Below are 27,812 nucleotides of genomic sequence, written 5' to 3' on the forward strand. Positions count from 1 at the left end.
CCCGGCACCCGCACTCTCGTACGGATAAAACTTAAAAGCGAACATTTCAAAGCTTAAGTACGTTTGTGCGAGTCTAAGCTGCCACTTGCAGACTTGCCTACTTTGACTTTTCACTGTTTCGTATTGGTCGGCGTTACTTGCAGCTTTGGTGACTTGAATGCAGCGTATTTCGTAGTGATTGGAATTCCAGCGTCTGTGGAGTTTGGTAGTTTTACCGTTTGAAAGCCGGAAGTGTGCACAAAAGCGATGTGAAAACTTGAAACATAGTAAGCTATGATAAGTCCTAATACCAGCAGCAGATGAGTTGCATTGCAGCAATTTGGGGTGGAGTCGCCACCAGCGAGCTAATAGTGCACTTGTGGAAATATTTCAAATCGATTGAAATGGTTAGGCATTTAGAATTAACAAAAAAAGCTACTTCATATACAAGATGGAAGGCTATGACGCTACTAAAACAGCAGACGGTTCTGGACAGTTTGGGATCCAATCAAACCTAAAAGACCGATCTTTAGTCTTCTGTGCGACAAAGGCACGCGACAAAATGTGAGTAGGGGAATTCAACAAGGTGAAATTCTCTTTTCTGTTCTTTGGATCCTGATCGTAAACGACCTGCTTAAAATCGTCGCTGCCTATGCAGTGGTCCGGAGTTCCGCTGCCGCAAATGAGAGACATCTGTCTGCAACCGGCAGATACAGTAAAATATCTACGGCTTATTCTGGATAGGAAGCTTTCATGGAAGCCGAATATCGAAGAGAGAGCAAAAAAGGTATCGACTGCCTTATACTGTAGAGGAGCCATTGGAAAAAGGTGGGGTGTCTCACCAAAAGTGATCCTCTGGTTCTATTCATATTAAACTCATTATGTTCTATGGAGTCTTTATGTGGTGGAGGGCTCTAGAAAAGATCACACTTGCAAAGAAACTCGAGAAAGTTGTTTACCTTTTCCTGACACCTAGAAATCTACTTCGTTTCGTTGAAAAAATTTAGTTCATGTCTATGCAGCGTCACTGCCTTAGCATCAAGCTGAAGCAAACACCCCCAACAACCGGCTAGTTGACTTCTCAAATCGCTTGCAGCGACGGACAGATTGCATAGACTTGACCTGCCTCTAAATCCGGAGCATTGAATGCGGTCAGATTGCTGGCAGCTAAAGCAGTGCAGCCAGGACGAGCAACGAAAGTTTTGGAAAGCACTTTCCGCTGTGGTTTGCCGGAGTTAGTTTAGAGACTTGCTGACTTGCAATAGTAAAACAGCAACAACAACCGCTGGTAGCACAAAAGCGTTGCCTGCCGCCAACGAACAATGCAGCAACGTTGGCAAGTAGGGTATTTAGGCCCATATGTATATGTCTGCATATCTACAGATTTGTGTAAATATGTGTTTGTATGCAAGTAGTTCAAATGTATTGGCTGTTGAGTGGCGCGCGGTTGAATGCTTATTGAAGTCACTTGGCTGCGGATGTCTTGGCATATACAATCGTTTTTACTGTTATCACAAGCCGACGAAGCTAACTTTGCGGTTTGTTGCCGGCTTTTTGGCGCACTCCACGCGTCAGCAGCACTCAGTAGGCCGCTGCAGCTGTATTTGAGAGCTTGTTGAGCTGAATTGGTTTGCAGTTTTATTCTTTCTCAAAGATTTTATCAATGCTACATTGTTTGCTGTTATCCTTTATGTTAACTTGTTAATGCTTTCAGCGGCTGGAAACAACGTTTTGATGTTGAAGATCTATAAGTCAGCGATTAAAAAAAGTTCAAGAACTTAAATAATACTTTTGTGATTTAAAAAGATTCGAAAAACGGATGTGTTTCGACCATTTAAGATACCGAAAGCGAAATTCTCCAAGAAAAACCGTCTGAGGCATTAAATTCATTGGTAAGAATATTGCAAAGACTGATACAAGCTCTAACCAAAGCCAAATGATAAGGAAGAGGTCGATGACGAGATAATTATCTTTCAAAGTTCCACAATAGATATAAGTACCAAGAAGCCACGAGGCCAAAGTCTTTAAAATTTTTCATCGTTCACCCCCAAAATACTTGTACTGTGATTATTGGTGGCTATCCACTTAACTGTATCCTTCTCGCGGGTGCTGACAGGGCAGTAAACGTAGTTGCTGTCACCATCACGTCTTGGCACCTGAACTAGTTTATACAAGTTGTAGATTACTTTTTGGCGGTGCGAGCAGGAGTTATCTAAGAAAGTCGGAGGTACATATCCATTCTTCTCTTCCTGGTAATTTGGACACGAGGGGGAGGGGTGTAATTCTACTTTTCCAATTGCTAATAAGGTCCCTGGTAATAGGTATAAAAAGCTAGGGATTGAGGTTCCCTGAAAACAAATCTCAGCATGGAAGAAAAACGGGCGCTGAGATATCAACCAAAACATCGGTAGGAGAGAAGGATGTTAACAACGTCGGGCACAGCGAATTTACTCGAGCAGAGGTGGCACAGTACGTGAAGAGAATGTCAAAGATGCCTTGGCGACGTAAGAAAAGGAGAGGTTGAAGGCGAAAACAGTCTTGAAAGCCAACCGGACGAAAGCAACCCCTCAGTAAAAGACACTGGAATCGGTATCGATAGTAAGGCCGCAGAAACATTATAGAGAAGATTTATAGATTTTTCCAAGAAAAGAATCCAAATAATTCTCAAATCCCAATAACAAATATACAATATTTGATATATGTTTGGCAGTAGAGCTTTTTATCAGTATAGATACGAGGTTTGACAATTAAGTAATGAGACTGATTTTATTGCCCCGCTTGTGGTAAACCTGTGACCTTTCTCTTTTTCCGGCATCCCTCCCCTCTCCATTGATATATGTACCATCGCGATAAAATTTTGCGCCAGATTGGGCGAAACAGCTTCGGAAACGTACGCTAAAATTGTAAGAGTGTATGCTGATAGTGCTCTTAGTCATGCCACCAACCGCCAAAGCTCACAATGGTTGTCACCGCGCTCCCCGCCCGAAAAAAATTCGTATGAGCAAGTCGAAGGTGAAAACGATGATTAATGCCTTTTTAATAGCCGTGGAATCGTCCACAAAGAATTCGTTCCACCGGGGAAAACTGTGAATCAAGTGTACTATTGCCAAGTACTCGAGAGATTGCGAAAACGAATCAACAGGGTGCGCCCAGACATCGCTCGTAACTGGATCCTTCATCACGCAACGCGCCGTGCCACACCGCCCACAGCGTGTCCCAGAATTTGGCCTCTAAAGGGATCGCCGTGTTGCAACAGCCGCCTTATTCGCCCGAAATGTCACCCTGTGACTTTTTTTTTGTTTCCTAAAACAAAATCGGTGATCAAAGGAACCCATTTTCAGTCGAAGCGTTCCAGAATTGTTACGAAGCATGGAAAACGCGCTGGAATCGCTGTATAGCTGCCCAAGGGGACTACTTTGAAGGGGATGGCAGAGTTGTAGAATAATTTTCAAATACACGGTTTTTATGGAATCAGTCTCATTACTTAATTGTCATACCTCGTACATATACGCATCTGTGGCCCTTTTCGATGAGTTTCGGGTCAGCCAGCAACTTGAATGTCGAAGCGTACACACACTTAATTTACTCCATAATACATCCATTTCAAACTATCTCTTAGGACAAAAAAAATCCTTTGTCAATAGCATTTGTTTAGATATTTGCTTTGTGAGGGTGACTCTCCTAACCGCCCCATCGATTTGACGCTCTATATAAACTGGGTTGCGTTTGACCATTACCTCTTGTGACTTCCGCATTTTTGTATTCCTACGATTTCCTCTAAGCTCCAGGTCGTTTCCTACCAACCGGATTATTTGCTGGTTTTTCTTTGTTCGTATGTTTTTTATTTGTTTGTTCGATTTTTTTGGCGTGTTTATCTTTCATCTGCGATCTGCTGTTAACACTAATAAATTTCACCGTTTTTGACAATTCGATTTTCGCTTTTCAAAATTAGTTTTTGCTTACTTTCAATAGCAACAATGAGTTGGCTTTGAAGGCCAGCGGCCACTATAATACACAAAAGCAACAAAACAAAAACAACAAAGAAGGAAGGGGTACAAAAATGAAAAAGCAAAGAATTACGCTTTTGTATGGTGAAACTGGTTGCTGTAAAGCCGTTGTAAAGAGATTTAGACAATTTCGATAGCGGCGCATAAATCCACACACATATACTTATACATACATATATGTATAGAGTATACTCGTATTATAAACATTGCGAGCATTCACGACCTTAAGGGTCACTTGTCCAGCATATGAATGCTTTTCGGTTTGTGCTGTTGCTGTTGCTTTTGTACACCAACTTATGATAGTTTTGCAACTTTGTTTTATTGTAGCACTTCACTTACACACATACACACCCACTCCTACACCCACACACATGCAGAACAATCATAACTTCATTGTTGTTTTAAAAGTTGTTGTCATCTCCAATTTCCCTTTGTCATAGCTTATGGCTTTCGGTCTTAAGTTTGCCGACTGCAGAAAGGAGACTCATAAATTTCAAATGAAAATGTTTAATACAAGGGATTTGTCTGCTCATACATATGTATTGCTGTGTGTGTGTGCGTGTGTGTGTGTGTGTGGAAAGTGTGTTTTAAATTGTGGCTTAAGCATATGGCAAATTTATTGGACATAAAAGTTATTTATATGATTATTATTATTATTGTTATGCTTGAGTGGCTTCTGGAAAGTTTTCCATGCAACGTAATTAACTTGAGCCCGTAAGCATATGTCTGGTAATCGGTTTAATATATTCTTATGAGAAAAAGCGAAGAATTCAAAGCGATAAAAAAAAGACATTGTAGGAAGTAGTGAAGTAGTGTTTGCATTTGAATTATGAGTAATGTCATAACCTCATTCTGGAAAACGAGAAATTAATACTGAGTTATTCAGAACCATGGCAATAATCATTATTTTGTGGGAAAGTACAACTTTTAAGAAGTTTGCGTACTTCAACAAACCGATTACCCTTTAAAAGTTCTACAAAGTTGCTTCGAATGCAGCACTGTGTTGGTCAATTTTCATTTGTAAGTGGCCCAAAGTTAAATTTTGGTGTAAGCCAGCACATAAAATTAATTATTTACAAGTATTGAAGAATAGTAACTACAAAATTTAATGCGAAAATTATTAAAAAAGCAAATAAAGTTGCCACTTCGTTAAAATGAGTTCGATCTGTCATCCTCATTCTGCATGTGTCATGCTGCCACTAGACTGTGTCCAGTGAATATTCCAATCATGTTTCTACAGCCTCTTCTATCGAAAGCGTGCAGGAATTTACAGACAAAAGAAGGTAAGCTTAAAAGAAGATAGAAATAAAAACCACAAAAACTTTGATATTTGATTTTTTGATCCGCAATCAGATCTCAGATCGCATACTCATTATTTTTTCCTCTATCTTTTGTTATTTTGTCTTCATTTCTAATGGGTTTTATTCTACTTATTTTTTGCTTTCAAACATTATTTACCCTGGTCTACATGTATGACCCCAATGATACTTAGGCTCTCTTACCCTCCTTTGCTCACAATCAACACTGCACGAAATTACGTTTTAGATATGTCATGCGTTACTATTTTTCCAAGAACTGAAATGTTCCTGTAAAGCCTATTCCTTCAAGTAACTTTTGAAAGAGCTGAAAGGTACAATGCAGCTTAAAGAACTTGAGTTCGTGGTTACCTCCAAGATAGCCAATTTGTCTGCCTTTTCGTTTCCTTCTATTCCGATATGACTAGAAGGAAGAGGCTAGTTATTTCCTATTTCCAAAGTGTCAAGCAATGAGACTTAGAGTAGGCGCCGTTTGGTATTCACTAAAAGGTGATTTGCGGATAAGAGCAAAATCCACTGTTTTGTCAACAATTCAGTGCTGAAAAACCTACTTGTAGACATTTAGTTTGAAGCTACTTTCTCCACTACAGACGAAGCTCGCTCGCACGTTCCCACGTCACTCTTTGATCCATTGGAGAATACATACATAGTTTTCGCCGTTGGTATTGTCGATCACAGAATTCCATTGAATTCTTGTCTACTATGGATAGAACACATTCTTTTTAACTTCCAGTAGATCTTCTATTCTCAGTCGCATTGCCAATTTAGACCGAAACTGACGCAGAGTTTGGTTTCTAAGGATTTAAATATTGAGCCGCCAAGACGTGTTTTCTGGCATTTTAATATTTTTCTTTTAAATGTGTTTTGGCCTGTTCCAAGGCTTTAATTTGGTACTTTTTCATTAATGTTATCCAATAAGCCAATGAACCATATCTTAGTATGTCACGTATGACACTTATGTAGTTCCAATAATCCATGTGAGGTGAAAGTTCCCTAAGCAGTAGAACTTGCTTTGATTTCTTGAAGCGTGCATATGTTGCCTAATTAGCCGGACCACTGCATTATATTTCCAGCAGAGGTCTATGCTTCTGGGAAAGACGAGGGGATGAGCCTCTAATGCGTCAGCAAACAACTCCAATATTAACATCCACGTGAACAGCCAAGAAAGATATCAAAGCTTTAACCTCGTTTCACATACCGGTAAGAAGTCTCTTGAAAAGCAGGGCAGCAAACAGCGGTTCAACTTTTAATGGGTGCCAGATCACAAAGGCGTAGAGAGTAATGAGAGAGAGATTGTACGAGATTGACAACAGTGGTGTACGGTTGTCATACGACAACGTGGTCGACATTGGTAAACGCAAGCATTGTCTTTACGACGATCTGGACAAGAGCATGGCAAGGAACGCTAAAATGTACAAAACGATATATAAGAAATAATGAAACTTCCCACTCGATCTTGATAGAAGGTACTGTAGAACATGATTGGGATATTCACTGGTTACAGACTGTTAGCGGAATACGCCTGCGAAATGGTGCTGACAGATCAAGGAGACACCAAAAATATCAAGAGCAAGGCACCACGGAAATAATGAAGCATATCTTGTGTACTTGTCCCGAATTGGCAAGGTCAATCTTTAAGCATTTGGGAGCCCACGGTATGAGACACTTAAGGAAGTATCGATAGTGATGAAATAAAGTTGACTGAAATTCGCAACGAGCGCAGGCATCCTGAAGGATGACTACTTTTTAAGGACTTCGTAACAGAACTCCATCCGGTATCGCCAAAAATGGTCTCTGCGTGCCGTATTAGTCTACCGGACTGACCTAACCTTTGATTTCTTTACTAACAGAGCACAATATCGTCCAAACGATCCTTAACCATTTAGGTCTTTAAGGCGAATATCGAGATAGCTATTTCTAAAATATACTCAGAGTATAGAGAAATGGAACTAATCCCTTCATAGACCTTCATATTGTTGTAACAGTTCCAAGAAATAACTTCGAAAATGTTCTCTTCAATTATTCATACTACACTCTCCCGAAAAATTCTAAGTATTACTACTTTAATGTCAGCTTCAGCCACAAAAAATATCATCTCTTCTTTACAAGTTACTGGAATTTCTTGAATTTTCTTACATTGAAGAATGAATCATTCTTAAAGATTTCGCCTTTCAGACCGCACAACAATTGCCAAGAATGCAATAATAGTCGAAGTTTACATTATTTCATGCGGAATAAACTTATTTCTCTCTTCCGCTATGTATTGCGTTATTTTTTCGAAATTTCCTCATTCTTTGCCTGCTTCATCTTCTTCTTCGTTTTGTTCAAATATTATGAAACGAAAAATTGAGTGAATGCCACAACTCAAACATTGAAATCACTCTTAGAGAAATTCAGAATGGCAAATGAAAAAGCGCAATGCAACAACAAAAAAAAGAAAAACAAAATGAAAACGCATTTCAACACGGAAGACAACAGCTAACGGCAACAACAACAACACTAACAACCTGTGCAGCGCATAAATGGAGTAAAGGATACAGCAGCTGCTGCTGCCGGTGATACACGCAATTGTTGTCGTTGTAGTAATGTTAATCTGGTTGGCGGTATTGTTAGCCGCATTGGCCTCGTTAAGGCCAACAATAACATGCAAAGGAGTTGCAAAACTGCAGCTACAACTGCGCAACTACTTGGATGGCAATAATGTGCGAATATTGTTGTTGGCGGTGTTGTTGCGCGGCTTCTATCACTGCTTGTGAAGTTTTTTCCTGCCTTCCTGCTGCCGCTGCCGCCGACGCTGCTGGCGCTGCTCATTTCTGAAACATCAATTCTTTTGTTATGCGTCCTTTGTTATCCGCTTGCTGGAGGAGTTTTAATGCTTTTCAAGAAGCGCCCGTCCTTTGCTCGCCTTAACACTTCAAAAGTTTACAACTGCACAACAACAACAACAGCGATAGTAGTGCAGTACAGTAAAATTACCCGCATTTGCATAGTTGCAACAAATGTTGTGAGTTGCGCGCTGCTGGGCTGTTTTATGAGTTGCGGCGAAAAGTGCCTCCAGTTGTTGTAATAGTTGTAATATCACCCGTTGCTGCGTTGTTGTTGTACTATATGTATTTTTGCGCTGTACTATATGTATGTTGCGCGCTGCTGGGCTGTTTTATGAGTTGTGGCGAAAAGTGCCTCCAGTTGTTGTAATAGTTGTAATATCACCCGTTGCTGCGTTGTTGTTGTACTATATGTATTTTTGCGCTGTACTATATGTATGTTGCGCGCTGCTGGGCTGTTTTATGAGTTGCGGCGAAAAGTGCCTCCAGTTGTTGTAATAGTTGTAATATCACCCGTTGCTGCGTTGTTGTTGTACTATATGTATTTTTGCGCTGTTGTGCTAAGTTTGTTTGTGCTTTTGTTGTACGGGTGTCGAGTCGAGTGCACTTGAAGAAAACACCCAAGCAATCGTTGCGAAATCAGAGGCGTGAAGTGCAGCTTCGAAGTGGCAGAAAGAAGGCACCGCGAGCCAATATTGAAGTGCGCTGCGTTTAGAAATCATCTCTAATATTAAAATTGAAAATTTTCTTGGAAGATAGGTTCTCTTTGGATTCTGGTGCGTAGATGTGCCCTAACATTGCTTGACTGCATCTCCCATGAGTTTGGTCAACCACCAAACTTGTAAGTTCATTTAGACTCATAGCCGATTGCAAGAGGAAGTTTCAGTTGGTGACGTTTTCTAGCCGGACCACGTTATAATTGGCATTCAATTGATCGGAAGAGTTTTCAAGAATTCGCGTTAAGTAGAACTCGATACTTTCTTCTGAACTGTTCAGCTTACGCAAAATCAATCAACAATTATCTCATACCAACGAGCCTATATTGGAGCGCTAGCTCTTCAGCAGGCCAACAAGGGTAATGCTCGAAAGTTTTATGAAAATATGCGGCGACTTACGGAGGGTTTCAAGAGCAAAGTGTACTCTTGTAGGACCCACAGTGGTGATCTAGTGTCTGATGACCAGAGCATACTGAAATTATGAAGGGAACACTTCTCCAGCCTGCTGAACGGAAGTGAAAGTGTAACATGTGGAGATGGCGAACCCAACTCCCAATCGTTGATGACGGGATAGATGTTCCACTGGCCGACTATGATAAAGTTCGAATAGCAATTAACCGCCCGAAGAATAGAGGCCGATAAATAACTGGCCGACCTATTCAAATGCGGCGGCAAAGAAATGACAAAGTGTATGCAAGATATAGTCGACGATTAAAACCTAAGTGTGCTCTGCCCAATCCACAACAAGAGAGACTCCACAATCGAGGCCAACTACCGTGGCATAAGCCTTCTTAACATCGCATGTAAGGTTTTATTGAGCGTACTGAAGACTGAAGCCTATTGTCAAAAAAACTGATTGGACCTTATCAGTGTGGCTTTAGGCCTGGAAAATCCACTACTGACCAGATTTTCACTAGGCGCCAATTATTGGGAAAAACCAGTGAAAGAAAGGTCGACACAGAACACCTCTTCGTCGATTTTAAAGCGGTCTCGGGCAGCACGAAAAAGAACTGCCTCTATGCCTTTATATCTGAACTTGGTATCTTCGCAAAACTAATACGGCTGTGTAATCTGACATTGAGCGACACCACAAGCTCTAACAAGATTAGGAAGGTCTATCTTGGAACCAGCATCAACACCACAGCAACGTGAGCCTTGAAATCCAAAGCAGAATCATTCTTGGCAACAAGTGCTGCTTGGGACTGACGAACAAAAGAGACTAACAAAAGAGACAAAATTCTACAAGTCTCTCATCATTCCTGCCCTGCCATATGGTGCAGGGGCATGGACAATGACATTATCTGAGGAGTCGGCCTTAGAAGTGTTCACAGAAAGGTTTTAAGGAATATTTATGGGTCTTTGCGCATTGGCGCAGTCGAGGGAACGATAAACTATACGGGACATATGTTCAGCGAATCGAGAGACAGCGGATGCGCTGGCTAGGTCATGTTTTCCGGATGGAAGAGAATACTTCAGTTTTCGAAACAGTACCTACCGCTAGAAGCAACGGAAGAGAAAATTCTCGCTTCGTTAAAAAGATCAGATAGAGAAGGACCTGGCTGCAATTGATATCTCGAATTTGGGCAAATGGCGAAAAGAAGGAACGACTGGTGCGCTGTTGTTAATGCGGCGTAAGCGTTATCTATGCCAATAAAGAAGATGAAGAAGGAAGTTATAAGCAAACTTTATGGCATTCGCTTACTTCTGTTGATAGGAATATATATACTATACCTCTATATTTAACTACTACTACTGCCAAATCTCCTCCTTCGATATCAATCAATTTTCAAAAGTATTTAGTATTCGATGTCGTTCGTTTCCTATAAAATATTGCTTTACCTAATGCTATTCTATCTCCACCAAGAACTAACTTCATTCACAAAGCGGTGAATTATAAAATTTGCTAACAATAAATTGAATCAAAAAATATAAAGAATCAAATGCTACTTATAAAAAAGTATGTGAATATATAAATGGATTTGCTTACCCCCCTGCAATTTAGCTTTATGCAAATACATAGATATGCACACACATTTACTCAACCGCTGTAACTTCAAAACTTTTCTTGTTATATTTGTAATTTGAGTAGAACGAAGAGATAATGCCAATCTCAGCTGCTTCATGCCATTATTTGCGTGTAATTCAAGACTCTGCCAAACTCACTCCGTTTTATATGATACATACAACTATTAGGTGAACAAAACTATTATATGGCATATTTCTTTCGCGAACTAAGAGGGTTACTTCCTAATTCTAACAATGCACTATGGGCCAGCGCACCATTATTTTTGGCATAAAATCAGAGAAAAGTCCTAGATCGCTAAAACTTCGCTCAAATGCTTTTCATATACATATGTACATATTTCATAGACTTTTGTAAAAATGAGGGTAGTCGGAGTACTGCCACTCCTACCCCTCGTAGATTTAAAACTTTAAAAATTCGGTAATATGCAAACGTTTCAATAGTTTATAAAAATGAATTTTTTTTTATGGAAAAATGGAGAGTATAAAGTAAAAAAGTGTATGTTTTTAAATGTTTACGTTTATTAGTGAGTGCATTTCGGGCAAACACAACCGGATTTCCCGACAGCTACAAAGTTGTCTAAGGAAGAACAATAATAACAGGCATGTGAGATAATTTTTTAAATACATTACAATATAACCATACATTATTCCAAATCTTGTTCAATATCAACTTCTAACTCAAAAGAATATTCAGAGAGCATCTCTATATCGTCGTCCGAACTACAATTTTCATCATCATCTTCATGACGGGACGTAGAAGCCACGTCTAAATTGTCTGGAACAGCAGGCAACTCTAAAAGTTCAGTAACTTCATGTGGGATTCTTCGAATTAATTTATTTTTAGTACGATTATTTAAGCAGATACTTGATAACAAAGGGTCAGAAGAATCCATAGCTCTATTAAACACATCGACAATATTGTTACTTCGTGAATTTTTCCTCGCATGGGCAATACGATCTTTTTTGTAAAATTTATTTCTTGCTTCTGATGCATTTTCGCCAAGGCAGCCAACTGGTACTAAAGACGCCTCCATTATTTGTGCCGAATGAACTAAAATCTTGTGGACTGTTGCCGACATTGGGTACCAATCGTACTTATTGAAATATAAATCGGCAGTATCTATACAGAAATCATTGAACTTTTTAAAATTAATGCGAAATTCGCACGAAATCGACACCAGTATTATATGAAAATGTCTCAATAGATCTATGTCAACATTAGTAATTGATGCAAATAGTTCTAAGTTAGCGAACACTCTTCTAGCCGTATTCCCGTCGTTTGTTGAGCCACATCCATTTGACTTAGGTTTGTCAATATGCAATCCCATTTTCTCCCAAAAATTTTTCTGAATTTCCTGTTTTCTTTGCTTAATGGTATTTTTGTCTTCCGGATTCCTTACTTGCCACTTTTTTATACCGATTCTATACGAAAGATGTAATACAAATTCCAGAAATCGTATCCAAGCATGTAATGGACTGACGCCGTACTTTAAAGTGCTTGGTTTTGGTTCAAAAACAGGAGATTTTAGATCTCTTATAGACATAAATTGTTTCGGACTTGCACCACAAATAGGACAAGATTGAGTAGAATTTGTTCCGGTTAATATGTTCAAAACTTTGCCATCTATCAATGTCATATTTAAATCATATCTAATGATAATTTCCGTACCATCCTCCAAATCCCATTTTAACGGCGCTAAACTAGATATTTGCAGATCTAATTTATTTTTTTCTGCTAAAATATGTTCTTTAGTTTCTTTAACGTACTCAATTTTAATTGGTCTGCAAAACCGTATGGATTGAGGGGTGCGGTTAAGCCAAATGATCTGATTCGAAAATGATATTAATTTAAGAGGTATAATTGAGGTTACAAAGAGGGACTGATCAAAGGACTCAGGCGTGTTTTCGTTAAACATCTGTTTGAACATACTCTGTCCTGTTGAACCATCGAAACCGTAGCTAAATATCAATGTAGCTTCATTTATATCTGACAGTTGTTCAATAACTTCTTTTTGTAGCAATAAAATTCTTTTGGCAGTGTGGTCTACCAGTTTTTGTAAAGGAACTTCTACGGAAGATTCACAATTCGTTATCCCCTCTGGCCGGCAGTGAAGCTTGCATTCAATTAACTTATTGTACGCAGGGTATATGTCGCAATTACGAGCTTTGTTTAGTAATCGCATGTTTACGTACTGTTGCTTGCTCAAGTTATTCTCTAATAAAAACACTAAAGCTTCTTCTGCAGATAACGCAATTGGACTTTTCGTTGCAGAAACAATAATTTTCTTAATTTTCGATGGCCTTGTCGGAGATTTAAGCGACTCTTTCAACACAAATCTTAAATCAGGTTCATTGGCAGATCGTGCTGCATTAGAGGCAGCGTGAACTAGTAGCATAGGGTCATTTTGTTGCTCCGAAGACACATCTGAGGCAAGTTTTCTCTTCAAACGATCACTTGCCTCACTATAACTAAGTTGTGGTCTTCCTCTTTTACATTTGCGACCAATTATGAAATTTGTCTCACCTTCTAGCCATTCATTATTATATTGCTTAAAAGGAGTTAATGACCTTTGGTATTTGATCCATTTTCGATTTATGAATGAACAAAGATTCTCAATTTTCTTCTTAAACGCTTCCAATTCTTCTTCATTTATATTTTTATTTATTTCATGGATAATCCAATTCTCAACTACATCTTTATTTTTCTTATTTTGTAGCCATACATTAAAAATATCTTTATTTTTGAGGTTAATCGATTCTGAAAATATACATTATTTCCATCATTCGCAAATATTCGCAAAAATTTTAATTACCACATGAAAGTACACATTATCACCTTTAACCTGATATATTGTTTATACAAAAGGGACCAAAATGAAGTAACGCTCACATCCACAGAACACAAACACGATTGATAAATTTACACAACAAAACCACATACTTACACGTAATTAAAACTCGCTCACAACAATGATTAAACAAATGCTAGCTATTCCATTTTATATAAAATACCTTGATAACTATTTTCCATTTTTAAAAAGAAAAAAAAATGTTCACCCTTCACTATTAGAAACACTTGCGTTTTGAGTTATTATTCTTCATACGAATCACGAAAAACCATATGATTGAAATGTCATCTTTGAACGTACGGTAAATGAATAGGATTGCCATCTGTCCATATAATTTTTTTTTTTTTTTAAGATAAGTATAGTGGTATTAATTATATGTATTCATTCCCTTTTTTAAACGATGCAAAAAAATGTTTTTTTGCCAAAAAAAGCGGTCCGCTGGCCCATAGTGCGATGGAAATATAGATGAATAAGCCTTTAATACATCTTTTTTTCGCCCTTTTGCTACGGGCGCTACGCCAGGAGGCGGAGGTACCCATATTAATGACTGAATGGTCACTGAGCGGTAATGGAACAGCTGATGGCGAACATACCCCTCCGATGCCTCAGTGAGGTTGGAGCTATTAAATATCTTCTCTAAGCATAGCTGGTCTGTAAACCATTGGCAAACCATTTCCGGCCGACACGTGGAAATAAAATTAGTACTTAAACCAAAAACAACAATTCCTAACCCTTTCACAACCGACGTTTTGACAGGGACAACGACTTTCACAACGGACTATAAGACTCCAGAACAACTAATGGAATCCTACGAAGGCGCCAGCTTCACCTCCAGCTACGAGATGTTTAAGATTATTCCCGGCATAAGAAAGGAAGAAATTCATAAATCAAACAAGTAAAAGCCGGTACCCCAAAAAATTGTTTATACCAGATAAAATTATAAAGATCAGACTGCCGACAATCGCAGTTGACGAAGATGATACAATATAAAGCATTTGAAGCAGATAGTGAAGGAAAGTTTCCTGAAGAGAAAACAGTCAGAAGCCCCGGTGGAAAACTGCTGGTAGGCAGGTTGCCAAAATAGGAATCCTTCACAAAATGAAGTAACGGGAACTCTACTTAAAACCTCACCAAGGAACAGAGCAGAAAAGCACATTAACAGCAAGATAAGCAAGAATGCTGGACAAAATCTGCATCGCATCTTCATACTCCATTAGCAAACACAGTGTTAGAACTATAGAGAATATACCATATTTAGCAACACCATATGCTTTTCCGATTACGTTGGTCGCTTAAATCAACTACTCATATAAAGAAGAAATTTAAGCGCTTCCAGCCGAAATGCTTGGTAATTTTATAATTTGAAGTGATTGCGAAGCAAAAAAGAATTGTAATTTGATATCTTTTAAGTGTTTCCCTTCGCTCACTGTCACTTAATGGTGTTAACTGATGTCGTTTGTATCTTTCAACGTTTTTTACCTTTCTCTTTTGACGATTTCTTTCGAATGTTATTTGCGTTTTCTTTCCCACACGTATGTATGTAATTCATTTGTATATGTATGCAGGGATATGAGTGTCTGTATGTACAGATATTCTGCTTTATGCGTGAAGGCTTTTTGGCTTTGGCTGTGGCGCCACTCCCAAACACCCACAGCATTCTCGACATATGTGACTGTAAAACTCTCCTGCTCTGCAAGGAATGTCATGTAAGTATATGTATTTACATATGTAGTACGCGTGTGTTTCGCACGCACAGAAATGTTTGTCTGTTTTTGTACATGTCTTCCTTGATTTTGTTTCCGCTCAACTTATGTCTTCCTGTAATGCTTTGCATTTAAGCCGTATAAAGTCGTACATATGTATGGCAGCTAGCGAAAGGCACATTTGCTTATTATGTATGCATACATACGTATGTATATTTGGTATGTGCTTTTTGTTTTCTTTGCGTCAAAATAACCTTAACGCGTTTTTACCCAAAAATGTCGAACCGTATGGCAAGACAATTTAAAATTTGTTCCGAATGGGAAAAATTGTTTACACAACTTCGGGCTAAGTGAATGCTTAAATTTAAAATGCCAATTCGGGGTTTTTACCGTTACTATTAATGGCGAATATTACTTTAGTGTATTATAATCGTGTAAAATCCACGAATTTTTTTCCACAATTCCGTCTTCGACAGATGTTCTAACGCAAACGCCTTAAAATAGCCAATTAGAACTCCTTCGATCGGTCGTCTGTCCTCCCGAACCAAATTCATGATGTACCAAACCACGAATACCGAAAAAAGCAAAGAGTAGCATCATGATTTTGAGTAACTTTGTCGTCGTTTTTTTTTGGTTTCGGCTCGTTTTTTTTCTCCATTTCCATTCATCAGCAGTTATAATGTTTTCCAAAAATGTGGGATCGGAATTCGTAGGATCCACCATGTCCAAAAATACTAGTTTACCGTGCTCTATGTGAAAAAAAAATCTGCTTTATCGTACGAGTCGAACAAGTACACATTTCATACCCAAAATATCCAGCTGAATCATTTGATCGGACTCGCGAGAGATATTGAACTCTCTTGCCATCTCTCTAACACTTGGCAGATGATTTTCGTGCACCACTTTTTTATATCTTCATCAACGAGGCGTTGTCGCACCTAGTATACTCTAGTATAGAAAGTACATCCTCAGAAACATCGTACAGTACGCACCGAAGGCTTTATGTTTGCTCTGAAGCATAGTATTAAAGAAAATCCCATCCACTTTATAACGGGTGATTTTTTTGAGGTTAGGATTTTCATGCATTAGTATTTGACAGATCACGTGGGATTTCAGACATGGTGTCAAAGAGAAAGATGCTCAGTATGCTTTGACATTTCATCATGAATAGACTTACTAACGAGCAACGCTTGCAAATCATTGAATTTTATTACCAAAATCAGTGTTCGGTTCGAAATGTGTTTCGCGCTTTACGTCCGACAAATTTTGTTCAGCGATGAGGCTCATTTCTGGTTGAATGGCTACGTAAATAAGCAAAATTGCCGCATTTGGGGTGAAGAGCAACCAGAAGCCGTTCAAGAACTGCCCATGCATCCCGAAAAATGCACTGTTTGGTGTGGTTTGTACGCTGGTGGAATCATTGGACCGTATTTTTTCAAAGATGCTGTTGGACGCAACGTTACGGTGAATGGCGATCGCTATCGTTCGATGCTAACAAACTTTTTGTTGCCAAAAATGGAAGAACTGAACTTGGTTGACATGTGGTTTCAACAAGATGGCGCTACATGCCACACAGCTCGCGATTCTATGGCCATTTTGAGGGAAAACTTCGGACAACAATTCATCTCAAGAAATGGACCCGTAAGTTGGCCACCAAGATCATGCGATTTAACGCCTTTAGACTATTTTTTGTGGGGCTACGTCAAGTCTAAAGTCTACAGAAATAAGCCAGCAACTATTCCAGCTTTGGAAGACAACATTTCCGAAGAAATTCGGGCTATTCCGGCCGAAATGCTCGAAAAAGTTGCCCAAAATTGGACTTTCCGAATGGACCACCTAAGACGCAGCCGCGGTCAACATTTAAATGAAATTATCTTCAAAAAGTAAATGTCATGAACCAATCTAACGTTTCAAATAAAGAACCGATGAGATTTTGCAAATTTTATGCGTTTTTTTTTTTTTTAAAGTTATCAAGCTCTTAAAAAATCACCCTTTAGAAGATTTTGCGGAAGTATCTTGATTTGCGGGCTTACAAAGTCCAACTAATGCAAGCATTGAAGCCGAACGACAATCAAGCGCGTCAGACTTACGGTGAATGGCCAAAAACGAGATGGTAAAGGATTCCAATTTTCATAAAGAAAGCTCCGAGGCCAGAGAAAATCATTCGTCCATACTTCTTCAAAAATGAAGCCATAATAGTCACTTATTGGGGAACGATATGGTACCATAATTCATGACTTTTTTGTATCTGAATTGGAAAATGTTGATGTGGACCACCTTTGGTTCCAGCAAGACGTTGCCACAAGCCGTACGGCCAACGAAAAAATAAATTTATTGAAGAAGATTTTGGTTGTTTTATCTCACGTCGTGTCCCCATGCGATTTAATACCGTGAGACTGTTTTATGGGGCGATTGAAGCATGGATAAAAATACCAGGCACATTCTTGCTAACATACGATCAATTGATACAAAAAGTGGTCTAAAATTGTACTTCTCAAAGAGAATTTATTCGCGCCAGCCACGACAGTTACTTGCATAAAACCATTTTTAAAATATAATGAAAAAACCGTAACTTTATAATAAAGCTAATTTCTTTTCCATAACATTAATTTATATGCGTTTTATTTCTTTTTGAAACCACATGACTGAAAAGACACCCTTTTAAGACAGTTTTGTGCTTGTTCGGTTCAGTTTTGATGGAGCAGGAGTCAAAATGAACACCCGTAAAAGGAAAATACCCTAAATTTAACAGATTTTTCTTCCATAAAAGTGAAAGTGCAAAAAAATTTTGAACAGGATGATTACTGGTGATTAAAAGTGGATCACTTATAGTCCAGTCATTATAGTAAGTTCACTTCGGAATTCGAGATACACAGCTGTAAGTCTGTAAATACTTGTATATTGAAACCCTAAAGTTGTCTCAAAACCTACATATGGTAGACTTACAGCTGTGGATCTCGAATTCCGCGATTCTTACCTAATTTATGCTTAAATGACTGGACAATTATGACAACATTAAGCAAAACCAGTTACAATCGAATCATAATAAATCATTTCAAATGGTAAATGATTGACTTCAGTCACAGTGAAGGCTTTGTGATGTATTTAGTGGGATTTTGTTAGGAAATCATTTACAATGAGCTGCTCACTTACAACCAAATTCTGAATTTGGGCCTGAACTATCAATAAAAGGACCGTCTGAAAGACACAATCACCCTAAATGGTCAGCTTTAGTCAATAAGAGAGGAATTGTGTTTCATGCGTACATCGCCAGGCCTCATACTCGTAGATCGATTGTAATGCGTCAGAATTTGCAAAAGAGCCTAGCACCTAGCGATTGCAACATACCTAGATATTCATATTACTCCCGAAGAATGTAAGGAATTATTTGGACACTTTCCAAAGAAACATTTCTAAATTTAAATTTAATTTTTTATAACATACTGAAATACAGATTTCTTATACGATGGAACAGACTTGTGAATCCCGAAACAAACAACTCAGGTTGCCCTCTATTGAGAAATATTTATTTTATTTACATGAATTTTCTTGAGGACCTGTTTCATGTTCATCGTCCACGGTACTAAGAGATCAAAGCAGATTATATGGCAACAGTATTCGCATTTGTGGCTTGCCTTGTTTCAGCACTGGCCCTTAAGGACCTAGACCCAAAAAAATTTGGAAGCGCGGTAGGAGGGAACTTGCAAAAATTTTCCCGATTAATGTTGGAACAGTCGATTTATGGAAAAATTTCGTATCGTATTATAACTTTGAACGCTTTATTAAACGACTCAACTTATATACAATCTTCCGTACGATTTTCAATTTAGAAAAAAAAGAAAAATTTCGCTATCAAAAAAAAAAAATTTGGTTCCGGTAAATTGGATGCAGGATTTACTAATGTCTTTATCTAATCAATTGTGTTGATTATACATTTCTGATTACAAATTAATTCACTACTAACTCGTTTCATTCCGTATTGAAAACATTCATTCAGTTCTATGAAGAGCGACGAGTTTCATATGATTAAAAATTCTTTTTTGCAAAATTTGAAGATTCTTTCCAATGAGGCTTTAAGTTTTTTTAAGTTAATTTAAAATAAATAATACCCGCCATCTTATCCATGTAAATATATGACTATGTAATATTATTTTCCTTTACGAAAATACGCATTCGCTTCAAAACCATTGTTCCTATGACTTCCTGCTTGAGTATATTTAACTTCAAATGCGTTTTTCTTGCTTGCTTATTGAAGGAGGCTACATGATTTTACAATGTCACATTCGCAAGTACGATAAACATACATTTGCAATTTTTGTTCACAATTTTTTCTTCCTCCCTAAAAAGGAATATGTAGAAGAAGCTTATGTGCGAAAGTACACCGCTTATTAATCGAATAAGCCTGAGCGAAAATGAAAATGAAAGTGAAGATTAGGTTAAGATTTTCGACTTTGATATTTTATTTACAATTTAGTGAGATTAGAGTGGGGCAAATTACAAAGCGAAGCGCTCATTTCGCTTTCATTTGAGTGGCAATTCAAAGAGCGTTTGGACAGCTTTTGATAAAGGTGCAAATCTGACATTTTCTTTGCAGCAGCTGTCGGCAAAGGGTCTCAAAAGTGAATTGCTTTTTTATCGTGTTATTTTTTTTTTTGTTTGCTGGATTTGCGTCGGGGATTTACGCGGCAGCATGAGAGTTGTGGAACGAGTATAAAGCAACATGTGTCAAAATGAATTAGGCGGTCGAAATTAAATATGGTAAAGCTGCACAGACACCTTATCACACCTTCATACCTAAAAACGTTAATTGAAATACAATTTCCCTGGCTTGGAAATTTTCCGCGATAAAATTTTGAATTTTCTGTTTTAGCAAAGAAATTTCTTGTTAAATAATTGCGAATGAAAGAAGAAGTAAAATAAAAATGTTCTAAGGTTGCCAACTGTATGAAGAGTTTAAATACAAAATGCTAGTAATTACTAAACCTCAATATTTTTATATTAGAATATAAGTTTCAAACTAAAAATTCCAATGAAGGCTTGATCAAAGATTTACTTTAGAAAATCTTGTTTCAGTTATATTTTTTTAGTTCATAGAATATGGCAACATGGCATAACTTAAATAGTTTTAATAGATGGAAGAAGAAGAACCTATACCAGTAATCTACCGCTATAACATTATTGTCCCTCCACTCGACCAAATTGAGGTGAGAACAGCTCTAAGGCGGCTGAAGAACAACAAAGCCCAAGGATATGTTGGATAAGCGCCTGAGATGTTTAATGTCGGGGTGGAGAGAAGTTGAAAAGGCGCATGTACCAACTTCTTAACATTGCATACTAGGTTCTGTCGACGGTATTGTATTGTAAATTAATTGATTTGACTTTATCAGCGTGGTTTTAGACTTAGAAAATCCGCTCTAATGGAAGATGATGCTACAATGAAAAGCTCCTTCGGTTCGAGACCCATGGGTAGACAACGAAAATAAGAGCGCCCACACATTCTATTGAAAGGGCCAAGTGCATGAGGACCTGTATCGACTTGGCATGTACAACTGTCATGACTTCGCAAAGGATTAAGGCAACTGACGAAGTTTCGTGTTCTTGGCGCAAACCGATGCGCGGTTTTAGTGCCAAAGTAGAAGAAGGATAACGAAGAGAAGGACTCAGCTAAATTTTTCACAAATTAATTACATACTTCTAGAGAAGTTCAACATTACAGTTATATATGTTTCTACGTTTAAAGTCAAATGTTTATGATCCGATTTTGTTGATTTTTGCCATTAGTACATAAAGTCTAATGTTGTCCGATATATACGATATACATATGTAGATGAAGTCAAAAGGTCAATCAGGAATCTGACTTTGACTGCTTATAAACTGTTCCTTTTGGTACCTTAAACTTGTTTACATTTGATTATAAAGACCCTCATAAATTGATGAAGGGCTTTGAGCCATTCACGAATCCGTTGAAACTGCTAATATCAGTTTCGGTTATCTCTCCCGGTTCGCCAAAGATATGACTGCCGAAATGGTTGCACCTCAGCCTATTAAAAGCTAAACAATTAACGAAAAAAGTGTTGGATGTTTCCATCTCACCTTGGTTCGTATTGTTTTGAAATTTTACGTCCGACTGGACTTTAGCTTTCCAGCATGAATGCCAATTAGACAATATTCAATGTACTCTAGGCCAGAAGGATCTCGAAGTTCCGCAGAGGTTAATTCGGCAAACCTGCTAAGCACACGTGAGACCCGTAGTTCAGTGCTAAAAAGGCAAGTTGACTGCGGAAATCTAACCTGTTTCCATTCCGAAGTGGGCAATGCTGCCCTTCTTGCTAGCTCACCGGCTATGCAGTTTCCAGCGATTCTGTTTTGATCACGCACCTATACGAGTTTGATAAAGAAGTAGCTTGGCTCTGTATCTAATGAGGTTACACACCTTTTCACTATTTTTTAGCGCAAAGTTCGCGAGCTCAACACTATTAAAAAGAAGCTGAACTTCAGAGCAGTAAATCTGCTGGGACTTCTGCCTGAAAGACGTTATAGTAGTCCGGTAGTCTGAAGCTGAGTTTGACGTAGAACTCCTTTCAAAAGGTTCCCCTTAAAACGTCTCTCCTACCTTCGATACATCCGAGAAAAAGCGAATCTTTTACATAACCCTCCTCGGTATGTCTACGGCGAAACAGCCACCAGCAATGGCCTTTGCGAAGCCGTGGCCCAATTTTTCGGGGATGCAATTGAAAGAGAAGAGAATTGAACCTCGTAAAGAAGACTATATATGAAATTCTTGATGTTCGATTCCACCACAAACATTTCGAGGGCTATTCCCGCCTCCGTAAAAGATGCCTACCGCAAATTTCTTGTGTAGATTTACGGTCAACCGGAAGTTCGATCATCTATTGTTAAGTATATGAGGGCTGGAAGAAGTATTGACCCAATTTTATACAATTTTTGAAGCATAACAATTTTGTATGAGAAAAAGTTCTGAGTTTCAATTGTTTATATTAAACAGACTGACCGATATTTTTGTAAAAGTCCACTTATGGATATTAAGGTCCTCATTTTCAATATCGGAAGGCTAGAAAATTTGTGGTCCGATATTTGCAGCAGTTGTTTCTATGTACATACGTAGTAAAGTTTGGATTACTGCGAGACTAAGAGGCGAAAATCACACGATGATTCGGATATTGTTTAAAATTTTGGCTGCACCAAATAACAAGTTGTTGCGAGAGAGATGTTTCGGGTATAATTGAAATATCATTTTGGCCTAAGAAGCGTGAAATTGGTTCCAAGTGATTGGTTCCAAAGCCACTAAATTTTTTCGAAAGGCTCTTCGCGTTAAGGTCTGTAAAACAATGCTTTCCGACTACCAGGATGTCATGAAACGTATTGTTAACTATCGATGAGTCGACGATCTATGCTTACAACTCGGAAACAGACGAAACCGAAAATCCATGTCAAAAATCGAGGTTATGTTGTCAGTTTTCTCCAGAAATTGACTTCATTAACTGTTTAGAGGATTGGAATAAACGTTGGAATGAATGTGTTGAAGCTAAGAAGATAACTTTGAGGGGGACGACATAGATTTTGAAGAATAAATGAAGAATGTAAAAAATATGAACAAAATCCTACTATTTTCTCATCGTAATAGTATAATATATCATTCTATTAACTTATTTCAATATTCTTCCACCGAAGACTTAAAAATTTCGAAAGCTCTAATGCTCATATGTGGTTTGTAACTCTATCTGGTATCATTACACACTCACTCTCAACAATGACAATATTTTGCGCAAACAAACGTTGCACAGAATAACCAAAAATCTCCTGGCTATCATTTATATATGCATAATTCTTTTTAAATAGCTAAGTGGTCCTTTAAATCGATGCTGCACAATGGTTTCGTTGGAAGAAGCGCTTAACAATCGCCAGCCATGTGTTCAAAGCGGAAATATAAATAAATAAATATGTGTTTGGGTGTGCGTGTGTGTGTTTGTTGGGGAGAGAAAGATACGTTTGTGTATTTGTTATTTGCGACGCTATTCGAGTTTTCGTAATAGTTGCCTCACAAGTGCCTCACCATTTCCATTTTCATAAACACTCAAGAGCTCTTCGGCTCATGTCTCTAACCGCCAGTATGTGTGTGTGTGTGCACCACTATCACTGCAGCTCCAATTACCTGCCAGCGCTCTTATCCTTATTGCCGCTATGCACACAGAAATTCCAACTATATTTGTTTTCCTTTGTATCGCTTGCTTCATTTTATTTCTATGTTTCTTTTTTGTTGTTTTTGTTTAACTCTCCATTTATATCATTCCCTTTTGTGTGCGCTCTGAACTTCATTTCTGGCTTTTTAGAGCATTTGTTAGGTATGAAAAGTGGCGTCACAAACACACACACATGTGCTCGATTTGTAGATGTGTATGTGTGTGTGTGTTGGCTGAGTGCTCACATTCATATCTTTGCATTACAATTGCTTGTAAGCTCTTAAAAATGCTTTTGTTACGCTATTTAGTTTTTCCCTTTCTATATCCTTACTTTGTTCCTTATTACGTGCACAAAGATTTTTTGTCGTCCGCCTTTGCTTTCTGCTTTTTTTTAATAAATTAAAATGTCAACATGATAAATGAAGGCTCATACATTTTTATGACTCTCCGCATACACACACATATCCATACAAATGTATGTAGAAAGAAACTTTCAGCGACAGAGAAAAAGCGCTGCATATGTTGCCATGAATTCAATCAAAAATACATACGAGCACACACGTGTGCATGCATATGGCAACCCTGCAGAGAAAGTATAATTAGGAAGTGTATTTTTTACACAGCAATGAAAGCTACGTTAGAAAAGAATATGGTTACTAATCGCTAATTAGTCTACGATATGTTAGCCTTATAAATATGAAGAAGTAACAGAGTGTTGCCACCTGTTACATTTTTTAATTGAAATAAATTTCCAATTCATATTTAATAATTTTTATATGTCAATGGAAAGATGTTAAGAAACATTTAATTTAATTGCTATTTTCGAAGAGGGTTGCCACCCGTTAGCTTTTTAATTGAAATAAATTTCTAATTCATATTTTAAAAATTAATTGACAAGCGACAGATGTTAGGAAACATTTAATTTAGTTTCCATTTTCGAAGAGTGTTGCTACCTGTTTAAATTTTTAACTGATGTAAACTTCCAATTTATCTTTATATATATAAATCTTCTGACCATGTGTTTGCATTTGAACTGCTCCTAAACGGATGGACCGATTTTGATGAAATTTTGTGTGTATGTTCAAGGAGATTCGAGAATGGTTTAGATTTACAATTTGGTCCACTGGAAAATGTTTTTTAAATTATTTTTTCATTTTTAATCAATTATTAATTTTGGAATGTTTGACCGATAGATGGCGCTACCATCGCAGTATCCAATATTCAAACCTTAAATTGACGTAAACGTGCATTAAAGAAAACGATGCCAAAGTAAAAGGCGACATCTGTGGATCAAGTTTTTATATTGTGGAAAGAGTTGTTTGTTCTTAAGTAATAAATTGGGTGATTCATATATCTATGGGTAGCTATAACATTTTTTTCATACCTGCTAACTATTGGAGGGAGTATCTTGACAGGAAATTTAAAATTGAAAAAGGTCTGGCATAAGAAAATAGCGGCATAACTGAAGTGTTGATAAAAAATTTGAGATATACAGAAATCTTTTCGAAGCATTGCACAGAGCAATGCAATATTTAAACAGGAACGATGAATAGATATGTATATGCGTACAATTTCAAACTGATTCTTCCTGAAAAATTATAAAATTGCTAAATATTATGAATGGTAGAATATAACTGCAATCAAATACACAATGCAATGAATTAAAACTGGCTCATTTATAATTCGATGAATAATATACCACGAGCATCCCAAAAGACTGATGCCATAACCTTGCAAGCCGATTTTTTTGTCTTTTCACGCTTGAGAACCGTTTCTTAATATGCAGTCCACCAGGGTGACAATCGATTGAACTCGATTGATTTCACTGATGCACAACCCAAATTCAATAGTATTTTTACCCCAAAAACCAATTCTTTCTTAACGCACGAAATGCTTTTTGATTCATTTTTGTTGCTTCATCAAAAATGCGATTATTCCTTAACTAATACTTATAATCTAACTAATAGAAATCATATAGATGGTATTAGTAGTACTATCTATGTATCAGCCACAGTAAAAATTGGGCGGGTCCTCTAGTATTTAATAATTTTTATATGTCAATGGAAAGATGATAAGAAACATTTAATTTAATTGCTATTTTCGAAGAGGGTTGCCACTTGTTTACATTTTTTTATTGAAGTAAAACAAAACGGTACAAGTACTATAATATGTATACATTTGTAGATAGATGCGATTTTTGTCTTCCATACCCTGGCCGTGTAAGCTTAAAAAAGAGTTGCCACCTGCTTATAATTCTATTGAGACAAAAAAATATGATACTTAATACATTTAAAAAATTGCTTTCAAACGAAACACTATAAGGAATTTTTAATTTAGGATTTTTTTCGTACAGGGTTGCCACCTTTTAAAAATGTTATATAGTTGCTATCAGCTTGTGATTAAATTGAAGTTAATTGACTTGGTACATGTGAGTTCTACATTTGATAAATTTATTTTCAAACGAAAGGCGATAAGAAACAATTAGTTAAGGTAATATTTTCAAAAGGAGTTGCCACCATTTCAAAATTGTATTAAAATAAGCGAATACGAAACGTAAAGAGATGGAGAGAGAGAGAAAGAGATACTAGATTCGTAATACAGATTTGTTCTCAAAATATCAAATACTCCTACCCCTCTATTTTTTAGTCCTTACTTCAAATTTTATATTTATTTTCACCCAAAGAATCGAGTAAATACTGTATAGTTGATTCATATATTTCAATATTGGTTCAGGTTCTGTAAAGAATGTGTTTCCCGTGCTTCGTTCAACTTATGGTCAACATTATCGGCCTACTATTCGCAAAACTATCACCCATCTTAAGACCCAGCAATCAAAATCGTGTGACATCACACCGCGTGTTGTTCGCCAGTTACCAGTCGAAATGCTCGAACGAGTCATCGAAAGTTGGACTAAACGGATGGACTATCTGGGACGTAGTTGTGATCAACATTTGAAAGAGATAATATTCAGAAAAAAAGACTTCCTGTCGATAGTAAGTATTTCCCATTAAATTTGAAGTTCCTGTGTGTTTTTTCTTTAAAAAAGTAGGGAATCTCGAAAAGGTTTACTTTTTAATATAATTACATACAAGTCCAAAGAAAACGATATTTTGAAAATTAATGTAATAAAAGTAATAAGTAATCGCAGACCAAATTAGAGCTATATGATTCACTTTTACTTAGTTATGTATACATTGTATCTATATTACTTGGTTGATGTACCTGAAGTCACGTAGTCAAAAATTATGTGTATTACAGTGTAGGTAAGTATTTGAAACCCATACCCACGAATATTCTGCCCTGTTTTTCCCCTTTGTTGGGGTGTCCATTGTTGCGAACTGAATGGTTGTGAGTTATTTCTATACAATATCAATTATTTCCATTCAGCATGTAGTATTTGATATGTGTAAAAGGGGGTATGCATTTTATTCAGTGTTAAGTTTATACACTTCCCTTTTAATTGGTCGAGAAAAACCACACTTGAACTACTAATAGGACTCTAACTGGACTGCTTCTAAGCAATTAATAAAAGTATCAAATCTTTGATATTAAAACCTCAAATAATAAAGAAAAATTTATTATTTATTCACAAAATGGATGCACTTTCCAAATAACAAATTAAATTACTTAGGCGTCGAAAATCTAAATTCTAAAATAAATAATCTGTTTTTGGTTTAGAATTTCTTGAATTTGTTCGATAGAAAAATTAAATGAAATAAAATGAATTTTAGGAAAAGTTTAGAGTACTTTTAGCTTTAATAAATACAACTATGCTAAGAACGAGAGTTTTTGCATAATTTTTTTAATTGGAAAATAGAGGCCAAAATATAATTCCAAAAATAATGGAAACTTTACCTGGTTTAAGTAAAGTTTCCATTTTTAATAATAATCAATATGTTTTTTGCAAACAATAATACATTCATTTTGGCAGTCAGTAATAAAATTTTTCATTACAATATGTACGAGGTGTGTTGACTATTATGCACTTATGCCAGCTCTTATTCTAAACATTGAAATACTTCTAAAATTCTATTTTTTTTGGTCCTTTTGGCCTTTAGCTATTTCAATAATGCGTCTTTAAGATCTTTTATGTTGTTAAAACTGGGTCGCCGTTAAAGTTCTATTTATTTGTGAAAATAGGAAAAGGTCACGCGAAGGCGGGTCTGATGAATATGAAGACTGGAGCATCGT

The 27,812-nt window shown here is 37.2% G+C and overlaps 2 protein-coding genes across 3 annotated transcripts in view; both read right to left on the minus strand.

Annotated features, from left to right (window-relative positions):
• Positions 1-27,812, minus strand: part of LOC105227268 (uncharacterized) — a 545,529-nt gene that overhangs the window by 327,843 nt on the left and 189,874 nt on the right. The gene's annotated exons all lie outside the window — the stretch shown is intronic.
• Positions 11,513-12,495, minus strand: LOC125778464 (uncharacterized). The gene has a single exon (XM_049456329.1). It carries the CDS (start codon positions 12,410-12,412, stop codon positions 11,513-11,515), a length of 900 nt encoding a protein of 299 aa, XP_049312286.1. The 5' UTR covers positions 12,413-12,495.

This window comes from Bactrocera dorsalis, chromosome 4 (assembly GCF_023373825.1).
Source record: "Bactrocera dorsalis isolate Fly_Bdor chromosome 4, ASM2337382v1, whole genome shotgun sequence".
Lineage (NCBI taxonomy): Eukaryota > Metazoa > Arthropoda > Insecta > Diptera > Tephritidae > Bactrocera > Bactrocera dorsalis.

Excerpts from the sequence above, each read along its gene's own strand:
- LOC125778464 (XM_049456329.1), bottom strand. The coding sequence starts at position 12,412 with ATGTCTATAAGAGATCTAAAATCTCCTGTTTTTGAACCAAAACCAAGC.